The sequence below is a fragment of the Eurypyga helias genome, unplaced genomic scaffold, assembly GCF_000690775.1.
Source record: "Eurypyga helias isolate BGI_N326 unplaced genomic scaffold, ASM69077v1 scaffold29349, whole genome shotgun sequence".
NCBI classification, from domain to species: domain Eukaryota; kingdom Metazoa; phylum Chordata; class Aves; order Eurypygiformes; family Eurypygidae; genus Eurypyga; species Eurypyga helias.
The window spans coordinates 117,408-130,343 of record NW_010274431.1 but is presented as its reverse complement, the minus strand read 5'-3'; the positions used below and the strand labels follow the sequence as shown (position 1 = coordinate 130,343).

At 44.7% G+C, this 12,936-nt stretch overlaps 1 protein-coding gene across 1 annotated transcript in view; it reads right to left on the bottom strand.

The window, feature by feature from the left end:
* The window catches only part of ITPR1 (inositol 1,4,5-trisphosphate receptor, type 1), a 162,150-nt gene that overhangs the window by 45,504 nt on the left and 103,710 nt on the right, over positions 1-12,936 (bottom strand). Inside the window, 2 exon segments of the mRNA XM_010159814.1 lie at positions 481-734; positions 1,354-1,534. Coding sequence (XP_010158116.1) covers positions 481-734; positions 1,354-1,534 — 435 coding nt within the window.

The window sequence follows — 12,936 nt, the reverse complement described above, 5'->3', positions numbered from 1 at the left end:
TGAGGCATTCCTGATATCCCCACATGTTCAACTCTATCCACATGAATAGATTCATGGAAACCCATAAGACCCTGTTCACTGGCAAGTAAGCATATGCTTGAGGGCTACTGTGACCCAAGTCCCAGTGCTCTCTATTTTCCTACACGAAGTTTTTCTTCTTCTTTCCTTCCCTTCTCAAAAGTAAACCTTAAACTTTGCAGCAGAACACTTGCTTGCTTGAAGTACATACTTTAAAATAAAGTCACATCAGGTGTTGATCCCACCACCTTTTATATATGCTGAAAAGACCACTGAACATTGGGTCACTGTACCTCCCTGTATATGTCCAGCAAGGTGTAAGTACTTTTTTTGGATTACCTTCAAGGCAAACAAAAGGGTCAGTTACGTCTCAATTTAGAAAGGCCCGGGGTTAGCCAGACCGATGCGACAGCAGCGATTGCACGAGGCGACGAGCACACCTGCTCAGGAGCCAGGCTGTACCTGCAAATCCCGATTGTGGTTTTCACAGAGCAGCTGCAAGAACCGGAGGATGGGTTGCATTATTGAGATCACAGCACTCATCTCCAGGTCATCTTTGCTCTTGTCTGCTGCAGACTGTGCTCCTTCTCCTGCTTAATAATGGTCATCAGGATCAGCTTCCCTCCGGTAAGTGTTGTAAGCCTTTCTTGTAGCTGCAGAGGCCTCCAGTAACTGATCCCGGACCTCCTCTGTAATTTGGGTCATAGGTTCCCTCGCTAAAACACACAAGAACAAATCTTCCTTAAGCAAACTGAGTAAAGTGGACCAGAAAATCTATTCACACATTCCCCATTACAGTTTCACACACAGGCCAGCTATTCATCATCAGTTCTCTCTGGTAAGTAAGTTTAGTGTGATGTGAGGGTCTCGAGTTTAGAAGGATATCATGTCACTCTCTTCGCACCTTTATGCGAAGCACATTCAAGTTATAAATTCTGGTATTAATTGGTTAGGGCACACACATCTAGCACTATCAGGAGTTACGGTAGAAGGACCTGCTATAGAAGAAAATTAGGGTTTCTCCACTTATTAGAGAAGGCACTGACCACAACCCACAGTCCAGGGTCATTACTACGGATCAGATTTGGGCAGCTTGTCACGATAGACAAGGCGGCAGAGTCTCATCTCAGAAATAGTTTTCATCATTTCAATAGCACAATCTCACAAATGGATGAAGAGGGGATGAAGCTCCTGAAATCCTGAGCCAGGGCATCACTGATCTCTGAACTTTGCTCTGTGGGATCAGAGATCAGAGCATTATTGCATCAACTGAAATGAGTTCAAAACAGCATTTTACTCCCTTGTCACTTCAGAAACAGAACAACTGGGGATTACCTCTTTTCCTGCTTGGTACATCTCTCTCTGAGTCTTCATCTTTCTTTTTATTTCCTAAGTCACTAGTGTTGACTGTGACAGTAGCCTTGATTTCTTGCTGTGCCACTTTCATGCGATCATAAAAAACCTTAAAGAACTTTTCAGATTTCTTATCTTCCGTCAGTCTGCAGAAGAACGAGTGCTACAAGAGAAAACAGAACAGGAGCTGTATCTTCATACACAGGTTTGAACACAGATTATTTCACCTTGCTGCACTGCATGATATCCTGGAGGACTGGGAGGTTAATTAGTTTTCAGTAAACTCAGACCTAGAGCAATGGAAACTCATACTTTACTGCTAAGGAAGCCCAACTGTCTCAGCTATGTTAACTCCGTCATTAACAACTTCCAAATGTATGTTTAAAGAAAAGTCAGTACAATAAATCGCACTAGCCCCAACACATTTAGGCAGCACACTTCTCTCAACAACGGAATTAAGGTAAGTACAATGAATGAAGGTACGGTAACGACAATGGAATGATCTATAATTTGATTCACAGTTCAGAAACAGAAGAGTATGAGCAAAACAAAGAGGAAAAAGAACTGTCCTGCCTTCCCAGCCTCGAATGAAAGGGACTGTGACTCATAATATGCAATAGTCAATGTTAATCACGGTTCAAAAATGTACAAACAGGGCAGTGTAATGAGGGATGCTTTGTGCTAACTTTCCATTGCCCTGTCTGCAGCAGAATTCTTAAAAATTCTTTTAATTCCTAATTTAATATATCTTTAAGTGACAAAAAAAACCTGAAAGCACTGACTACTTTTAAAAAGGTTTATTAATGTTCTTCTGCCCATATGTGCACAGAGACAGAAAGTTCTTCCTAAAATTGAGGAGAATACAAATCATGTACAGGTCAAAAAGGAGCCAACACAGTGAGTGATCAGACAATTCTTGATGAAACCAATATGCTGTTACATAAATCAGGACCAGAGCTTAAACACGACTGAAGGATGAACTTGTAAGTGGGTCACCTTATGCAGAGTATTATGAAATTAGTTAGCATTCTGCAGCGGCTCACGATCCAACAGCTTTACATGATGAATAGGAATGAAGCCTGATTTATTGAAAAAACAAATTAAAATGGGAATAGCAATACATCCTGCCTGCTTTTCTGCGAAGCGGAGCACGAGGCAGGCTCTGGAATGCCTGCCTTTGATCACTCCCAAGCAGCTGCAGTCAGAACAGCACCGAATGACTTTCAAACACTAATAAAGTTGCATCTTTGATTACAGGCAGAGGAGCAGCGCTACTATTTAAAGAAGTTGGTCAATATTCACGCGTTGTATCCCTCCCACCACTGGAATACCTTCTAACTGCCCAGAGCATCTCAGGAAAACTCTTCAGAGTTCGTTCTTACTTCTCATGTTTAACAGAGAGGAGGGAAAGGAGAACCACCCAGCATGGGCATCGCACACCCGCAAAGCCAGCCATGCTGGTACCTTCTCCTGACATCCCCCTCTGGTAAAACAGACACCCCAGAGCACTGCAAGAGCTGCCTTCTGCCGAAAGTTGTTGCAACAGAAACTGTGCTGAGCCTGTGACATGACACAAGATCATCTGGGTGCCCAATTAATTACATCGTAACTGCAATTATTCTCTAATCCAATACTCTATAACAAGAGTATAAATGTTTTCTTATAAAATATACCCAAATAAAAACATCCTTTGTCTAAATGACAGTTAACTTTTCCAAATAGGTTTTCTTAAATTCTAAACTCATTCTTTGACCTGATCAAATTTAATGGACAGAATACTGCCAAATAACCAAGACATGCATTAACACGGTTTCCCTGAGCTGCTGACCAGTAACCAAACGCAGGTTTGGGTTATTTAGACAGCCAACCCTTTGGAGCAGAGTCTCTTACTTGGCGGCTACAAGCACAGACAGAGGAGTGGTTTCTATCCACACTGCACCTTGAAAATTTTACTCTACCAGTATTACACAAAGAGCATACCAATAATAATATTTTCAAGGTAGACCAGCATAAGCCATTGGTTCTAGAAAGGGTAACTGTTTTCTGAAAAACAACACGATCCGCTCGTCCGGTGAGTGGTGTTTGTCGCCCGGCTGCACATCTCAAGAGCCTGTACAGGAGGAGTTTTCCTGCAATGAAGCAGCAGTGAAGGAAAAGTTTTTTTAATGACCCACACTGAAGAAATACCTTGTGTGCAAGTAATTGTTACTTGCTGACAGACTTCAGTTTTTTTGTCTTTTCAAGCTTCTGAACTGACTTTCCACTGCACTTCAGAGAAAAAAAAGCAAATGAAACAAACATTTCCAGTAAAGCTTTCTTGTGCGTGCTGTGCATACGTTCAATGGTTGTCACAAAATGATTGTTTCAGTTTAGGTCAGGATGCCTAACACCTTCACACATATGAATCAACCACATGCCAGCTATCAAAGATACTGTATTTTAAGAGGTGTGATCTTGCAAGCTGCACTTCAGCAGGTAATTGGTGGTGATAATTATGACAGAAATCCTAAAATTTATTTACAGATATAGCCTCAAAGCAAAAACTGGGAAAAAACCTCCCTTTTTAAAAATGGAAACGGAGTGGCCATTTTAGACTGCCATATGCCAGGGTCCTGGCCTGCACGTAGATGATGTGCAACCACAAGCAAGACTGCTGAAAGAGCAAGTGTGCTAGGAGAGCAGCTTGGAACGAAGAAAACAGCAAACCTCTACATTCGTCTGTTTTGAAGAGTGCTTTTAACATGCCACTGACACTGGGGCGTATGATGGGAGTTGTTCCTTTGAGAGCCCCAAAAGCAAAGTGCTTGTCAGCAAGAGAGAGCGTGGCCCTCGCCATGCCCAGGCAGGGAAGCCCAGCTGGCTCCTCATCATCCACACAGACCCTGCTGATTTAGCCACCACCAAACTGGAACTTGGGATCTCCTACAAACCTACAGTGAGGCTGGGCAGGGAATGTGTAACACAGCAGTGTATGGACTTCATGTGGCTATCCCAGTGCGAGGTACCCGAAAAGCAGGTGAAGATACAAGCTCCATCCCGTACTTGGGACGCTGGCAGTGGACCAGTTGCCTGCTCATAAAGTGCTAAAATCATGCACTGTGAAACTCTATTTTTTGTTAACGACTGTTAAGAGTCACTGCCATTAAAAAAGAGACATCACATGACACACAGATGATCATGAGGTTTGTTTTATGAATGCCAGATTCAGCAAACAGCTTTACAAGTACATGCACCTCAGTGAAACGTAATACATCTCCAGAGCACAGCACCCAGCCAATTAAATGAACCAAGACTTCTCTCTGATGCGAGAATATCAGAGATAATGTGACTGCAATTAATTACACAGCCACAGAACGAAAGAAACTCAAACATCCGCATATGACACGCACCAGCTCCTAACAGCATAGCTACGTTCACTGAGCATAAGGGCATCACACAGAGTTCTCAGCTGGTTTTGAAGTCAGAGCAACCACCTACACGAACTCATTCAAGATGAACTTGGGGCAATAGAAAGAGCTTTGTTAAGAAATATAAGGGAAAAATCTTGTGTAAAGGCTTGAAAGTTCTAAGTCTTGCAGGTGACCAGAGAATAAATGTATATCTGTGGTGCACTGTTTCCATGCAAGGCATGAAGCACTAGACAAGTAGCAGTATGCTGCATCTTTTACAGGCATATGATACATCAAGCGTTATGATGAGCCTGTTTTGTTTTGAGGGGATGGAAGGAGAAGAACCCAGCATGGGCATCATGCATCTGCAAAGCCAGCCACACCGATTCCTTCTCCTGACATCCAAAGTGCTCTGTACAGAGTAAAACAACTAGTAACCTCAGGTGCCAGGAAACCTGTGCAATAACTTCTCCTTCCTTCTCCTCTCCATCACTCAACTCTGCTCCTGAAGAAATCCAGCCAGAATCCTCATGCACAGAATATCCCTGACACCTTTGCCCTCCAGCGTACTGCCTGGTAAGAGAACGGTAAGTAAATACCATCACCATAACAGCCACACTTGATTTCCCTGGTCCCTGCAAAACAGAAGAAAAGCTGCAAACCAAACAGCTGATTTCAGTAGAAAATAAATCGAAGGCCAAGTTTAAAATTACAGCACATCGATCAGCTACAGCCCAGCCCATCTCTGAGCAGCATCAGCCCTTCGTTCTCGCTCATTAACTGAGCCCAAAGTTGTGTTTAAGTAATGCACTTTCTTTAGAAAAGCATGCTATCCCTCTTTAGAAAGCATTGGAGATGATGAACTGTGTGTGTCTGTAGCCTGTTCCAGTGGCTTATAACTGTTAACATGTCACTAAGCTCCTTTTATTGTCACACTAACTTCCAGTGACTGATTTAAAAGTTTTTTTAAATTTAAGTCTCTTCCATGGTTACCTCAGGAACTTGGTATTCTCTCCCCTTCAAATTATTTGCAATACACTGTTAAAATGTTTACCTACCTTTTTTGCTAAACTGAAAATACTATTTTTGCTTGCTGGCATTTTATTCAGGATTAATATAATTTTCTGTGGTGGTTAGTTTTTGGCACTTTCTTAAATATTGCAGATCGTTAACTATCTGGATTGTAAAATTACATTAAAAAAAAATAAGCAAAGACAGGCACATCTCCTAGCATTATCACTACTATTCCTGCCTTGTCTTCCAAGATCTTTGACACAGAATACATGTAATTTCCAACGAAGGGCAAGAGAAACCCAGCTAACTGCCCAGCAGCTCAGGGGTGTGGGATTACGGAGGCAGGACAACCCTGTGGCATGTACAAATGCTGCTTAACATATCTCATGTACCAGTAAACGGTAGCAAACTGGCTTTTTACCCAGCAGAGCTGAGATTTGCCCTTAGGAAAGCAAAGCCCTAAATCGCAGCAGACTGACACCTTTGTGTAAGGTGTACAGAGTACAGACCCAACTCACTAATCCACAGTAAGTTTCATGAGTGAGTCTGTGCCCAGTATAGGATTGTTAAATGGGAAAAAAAGGGAACCAGCTGAGGGCAGCTTATTTCTAACTCCTGCCTTTGAAAGGCTTATCCAGTTTTGCCTGTGGGTGCTGTCACCTTCACTGGGAACACCCTCCTCCACACTGTTAGCTGGATCTGCCCCAAAGTCACCACTCTTTTGCCAACCAAGAACAGGAACAACCGTTGGACTGCCCGCCCCAGAGTCAGCATGACAGGCTGGGGCTGTGCTTTGCCTCAACCACGGCGTTGTGAGAAATGCATTAAACCTATTAGCATGCGCTGGGTTCACAACACATCTACTCAGGTGTGTGCTTCCTCCTGAAAGAAGGGCGGCCTGATTTTGGGAAAGCATTTGGCTGCAGAACTCAGAGATGGCAGTCACCCTGCAGAGGACGGGGCCCTTGCCGGACCGCACCCTCTGTAACTCACAGCACCCTTTCAGCAGACCACAGCCACAACCATCCCAACAGATCCCAAGGAATTCCCCAGGAAAACAAATATTTGATTATCAATAAATATGGGAAAGCCTCGCCCCAGAAAACACCTCACAAATTAAAGCAAGCTGTTGTCATGGCTCTCCCTATTTCTCTAATGCCAGTGAACAGAAAATACTCCATGAACTTGACTAGTCAGGGATATTTCAAAGAGAAAAGTCTCTCCAGATACAAGAGATCAGGTCTCTGGCTTCAATTCAGGACATTTTTTTTCCATTGCTAGAGAGTGATTATTATGGGGATGTTAACTTGCTTGGGTTATCTGGACAGGCTGCCAGCAAGAACTAATGCAAAACAACTGTGCCACTTCATGCTTGTGGAAAGAGCTTGCCACCCCCGTACTATTTCTTATAGCTGGACTACTTACTTCAAAGCAGCCACATTTTAAGGGAAACTGCACTGCTACCACAGGCACTGAAATGAAGTACAAATGCCAACCCTTTGCATTCTGCTGAAACATACTGCAAGGGCTTCCACTGCAGAAAACGCAAACCTAACTTTGCTTTCTCTCCCCTCTCATTTATTTATTTTAAATATCACTGATCCCTCACTTCTCTTGAAATCTTTCCTACATCCTGGCGCACTAAAGATCCATCACTCTGGGGCGTGAGTGATAGATATCATTAGTCTTGCATAGCTTAAGGAAATGGCAGCTGAAATACTTCATGCTGAACATACTTCACAGTTTGAAACAAACCCGTAAGGAAAATCTGCCAGAACACCTCAATTGCCTATTTTTTTTTTTTTCCAAACTGTAAAATAAACTTTGTCCTGAAAGTAGAAAGGGGACTTCCCAGCTCTATTTTCCACAATTAAGACAAACTCTCTGTCATGGGCATCCACACGCCACCCCGCCAGGCTCTACAATCCCAGCTGGAGACTCTGCCCCACCTCACGGGGAGGTTTTTGGAGGGGTACAAGTGTACACAGACAGACCGCTGTAAGCACTCATCTTCCCAAACCAGCTTTAAATGCAAGCAACAGTAGAACTGCACCGCTCATTTTGGGAAAAGCCCCTATTATCCTACATGTTTTCCTACTGCAACACCTAAAATCCTGATGCAGTATAAGTCCTTCCAAAGAGGAGAGTCAAGAACAAGCCTCACAGAGATACGGTCCCCTCATGCCCTTCCAGAGCCGGCACGAAGCCCCCAGGACAATGCAGTGATGTGGGAAGATCACCAGGAGGTGAAGGCACACTGGGGGAACGATAACGTGACTGTTGGGTTTGGGGTTTAAATCCCTCCGCAGACAGAGCAGATGGCTTCCAAAGCGTAGGAGACTTGGGGGCCTGACCTGCTTTCAGCACGGAGCCTTATTTGAGTTCCTCCTGCATACATGTGGGAGCACGCACCCGCCGGGTCACTCAGTTAATCTATGCAAGGCTCTTGCATGGCAGGAGCATGAATCCCACTTCCTTACCGAACCAGCAAGCTCTGTGTAGGTGTGAGAAACAAGGAAGTCTGCAGACTCCCCAAAAGGAGAAAAAAAAAAAAAAGTGTAAGATCTTCTTGAGAGACAGAGGAATTACAGAAAACCATAGCAACAAGTCAGTCCACCTACCCAAACCACCCACCCACCACCAGTTTCATTTGCTGACGCACTTCAAAAACAAGCTGGCTCCTACCCGCTCTGGAAGGTGAGCAAGCCCTGAGAGCTCATTAAATTCCCTCCTCAGCTACCCGTGTATGCTTGCAGCTAGTGAGCAAGTGGGATATAAATAGAAGTTATATAACATCGCTTTGTTGATTCCTGCGCTTACCAAAAAAAAAAAAAAAAGGCAGCATGACCTTGTTTTTCTGAATAGCTTGCCTCTGCCTGCTTGTGGAGGACTTTAATCCTGCTAGGGATCATCTTAAAAGTTTATGTTGGACCTGGGTCCCACAGAGAGGAATAGGGAGAATTAGCAGTTTACATCCCTGCTCCTTCCAGGACCAGGATCACAGTCGTATGCTGACAGGATTGCCACATGAGAGGCCCATGGTACCCAACAGCCAGGAACGATACAAGGCTACCAAGGGCTGGAGAACAACAACGCAGCTGAACCCTGGTGTGGCACCTATCCTTTTTTTTTTTTTTGCCTGCATCGCTCAATCGCACAGATGGGCACCTCAAAATCTACGTATGGAACCTCCCTTTGGGCAAAAAGACTGAAAGATGCTACGATACAGGAACACTGATGGTCCAAACACACTTCAAAAAAGTAGTAGCAGCTGCAGCTGAAGTAGAAAGACTAAAGTGGTATCGTTACCATCTCATCTCACCTCATCAACCCTCTTCTCAATCTCGCCTATGCATCTCATTGCCCCCAATAAAAATAAAATCGGCAGGAACGATTCCTCACAGCTTCGGGCGCTGTCTCTCAGTGCATTATTAGCAGGGCTTGCTTGTTTTCAGCATGGGGGGATCTAATGGCTAAGCGAGGCTGAGACTTGACTGTGCTAAACACCTTACAAGATATGCGGAAAGAGCCCGTGTGCTCCCACAGGCTTGCCATCTCCAGTCTCCTCACGTGCTGCGGATCAGCAGAGCATGAGGACGTGGATTTCCTCAGTGTTGGCTTAATTACTAGTGCAGGTTCTGTGCCTTGTGTTGAAGGGAAGTGTGCCGTGAAGGAGGGTCTGGATGTGCAGCGCGCTTCCTTTCGCAGAGGGCTCTCTCACAAGAGGACAAGATCACTGCCCACAGCTGAATGCGATGTTTGATGCAGGCCCTTACCAACACATTTTTTTTTAAAAAAAAATGTCATGTTCTGAAGTAGCATACTGAGAATGTTAACAAAAAAGAACCAAAAAACCGCAGCGTATTTTAACTTGAGAAAAAACTCATTAAAACGGAGTGAGCAGTAAGGTGATTACTTAATACATGCCAGTAGCTTGCTGGCTTTGCTTTAGTTTCCTAAACAGGTATTGTTAAAACAATGTAAAAAAGATACATCATCCTCTATCAAAGAATTCTGATTGTTATAAACAAACAAGCACCAGAAACTGAGGCGTTTTTTATCAGCGACCAAAAGTACTATTTACAAAAGTTTAACAACACAAAGACACTCCTCACTCTGAAGCATTTACCATTACGTACTATTTTGTGTGCTCGCAGGTATCTGTGACCTGTAAATTTGGTAAGAAGTAAATCTGGTTTAAGAAGTCCAAACCACAAGCCCTACAGCACCACTGCGTCACTCATTCTACGTTTTATATCACCAACACTTCTGGAACGCTTTGTAAAATTTTCTCCTGATCCTGAAGGGCCATTGCAGTCATGGAGAGAAAGAAACCGGAAGGGCTGTGGCAGCCGACCAGGAACGGATACATCCAGGCCAACAGGGAAAGTGAAAAAGATCAAGCGGGTTAACCGGCTGGTTCCAGCTATGTCAGTGTTGATGTTTTTAGTACTTATCTTTCCTTTTTTGTCACAATATTTCACAGCCAACACTACAGCAAGCTGAAAGACACAGATCTGCCTCAAAGGTACTGCTCCATCAAACCCAAGGGCTGCAGCAGACAGGCATGGGAGCCAACCTCATCTCCCCGCTGGCTGGGAGCACCCTACTTCACTTGGTCTCTGCAGCTTTCCGCTGTGCCAGAAACACGAATGGGAATTGGATAGCTCCAGATTCCTTTTGTGCATCCATTCTGAAGCTATTTAACAACTACTGATCATCTTTGGACAGTTTGAGGCAGCAAGTTCAGCAAAGGAGACCACGATGCACCATGTCGGAGTTTTTTTACTGGTGGCAATGCATGAGGAGAAATGTCATCTAAGTCCAAATCTGTGTATGGTACAAGACAGAGCTGGAGACAGGACAGTCATGTTAACCCAAACCAGTATTTCCTACTACACCAGACCAATGAAGAGCTGGGTGCCATGGTTTCTGGTATCTTGCTTGTTCAGAGCCCCCTCCTTGTTTCTGCAACACACAGCACAGTACCAGCAGATGTAGCCCCTAACCCTAACAAGCACTCAAAGGAGGGCACGCAAAATGCATGGCTGCTCTTTGCAGGCTGAAGTGAAGAGCTCTGGAAGTTAAAGCAGCTCAAAGTCACACGGCTTTTTGTACAGTCACACCTCAAAGGAGCCTCACACGTACATGGTGAGCTCCAAAGCTTGGCTCAGCACAGTAGTGATTTCCTCTCACCGTGTCGTGACGGAGGCACAACACCCCTGGTCCACCATCACAGGCTCCTCAGTGCTCTCTCTAGTCATGGTGACCCCTGGTCCTCATCCCACACTCAGCTGCTGGGGGAAGGAGGGGTATAGAGCAGATCCCATCATCATCCTCGGTGCAGGAGCCTGGAAGAGCCTCTCAGATGCCTTAAAGCTACAAGCAAATCCCACTTCTTTCCTAAAAAACATCACCCTTTGCTTGGGTGCTGGACTCCTATTCACCTTATCCTCTGTACTTGCAGCCCATCTCGGGAAGAACTGTGGATAAGTGGGAAAAGGTGGCCCTGTCACACTTCAGAGCGGTAGCTCTGCATCACGCCACTTTGGGGTAGTGCTTAACTAATGCCTGAAACTAAACTAATGCCATCAACCTCATTTTACCTTCCCTGGCTGCGAATCCCGACATGTGCGTGTGGGTAATGTGTCACGCAATCTAACTTTTGAGAAGATCCCTAATTAAACGAGCAGACCCAAGTCTCCATGGAGAGGCAGTTACGTAAGGGATTTTACTCGCCATTAACTTCCACAACCAAGGAAACCCAAAACTCTACAGGTGAGGCAGAGTAACAGCACATTTAATTTTTATTTGGCAGATGAGAGACAAGTGTTACAGGGGAAGTCCTCAGCCACTTCCTCCACTGTCAATCATGCACCAGGGTTGCTTTAACAGAGGAAAACTCGCCATGTTGCAGTGTGCAGGGAACGGAGCAAGCTTTCCTTCGCTCCAGAGACGCAGCTCTGCGTGCAGTGTGCCTACGAGCAACGGCAACTGCCACACCAGCTCTGACAACACGCACCCAAGCTGGCATCCCAAGGGGATGGGTGCCACGTGCCTGGCCGGCAGCATCCCGGACACAGGGCATGCTTGCCCCTCACTGTTTCACAGGAAAGCATGAGGCATCCCCCTTCCTGGGCTGCTCCGTGCAGAACTGCTGATGCCAGCTCTCTCGAGGTGGCTGCTGAGGGTTATATAAATTAATAAAGGGGTTTATGTAATTTTCAGTTCAGTGAGCTGCAGCATTTGTCAAGTTAATTTGTTGTCCGATTTTGACCCTGCGGTTCCACCTCTGCTTCAGTCTCCTTACAAATGAGCGCAGGCTTCCCAACGGAAAAAAACACAGAGCTCCTGCTGAGCAGGAGCTGGGAGATCACCGGACGTGGCTACGACACTTTCATCAACATCTCTGTTGCCAAAGAACCTGACAGCGTTTCTACGTGAATTCCAAAAACTAAAAGTAACCTTGAAAGGTTTCCATCCAGAAAGCTTAAAGTGGGCAAAGACCTCTGTCTTTGTCCCACAACAGTTAATTTACCACATCCACGTTCACCCCTACACCAAAACAGAGAACCACGGGATTCAGTGTGCCATACACTACCAGCTCAGCCTCTTTCCTAAAGTAAACTGGGAGTATCTTTTCTTGTCCCACTTCTCCCCCACATTGATTTTCTTAACAATACAATAAAAATCTCTCCTACCAATTATAATAAGGAACATTTCTAGATTTGCTTTTCTGCTAGAGTTGGCAACCACCTACTTTGCCTAGCCTCAATACTGGCCCTGCATGTATCTAATGAAACGGTAACACCTATTCCAGTTATCCCTTCCCAACATCATGGGGATCTGTTCTCCCACTGAAGCTCATGGGAGTTACCTGGGAACTCCCATTATTAACCATATTACAATCATCATGTGCAAGTTCCTGTGTGTCAGTACAAACCTTTTGCTTAACTTCAGGCTGAATTCATTTCCCGTGTGAAAACTTGGAGTTAAGAAAATGCCATGCAGGGGTGACACATTTCTGGCTTTGCTGCCAAAAAGCTTTTTTACATAACCTGTCCCTATCCCACCAGTTTCCTAGTCTCTAAGGCCTGTAGATGTAAGTGATTTAAGTTCAATAAAAACTATTCAGACTGAGCACACAATGAACTTGATCGGA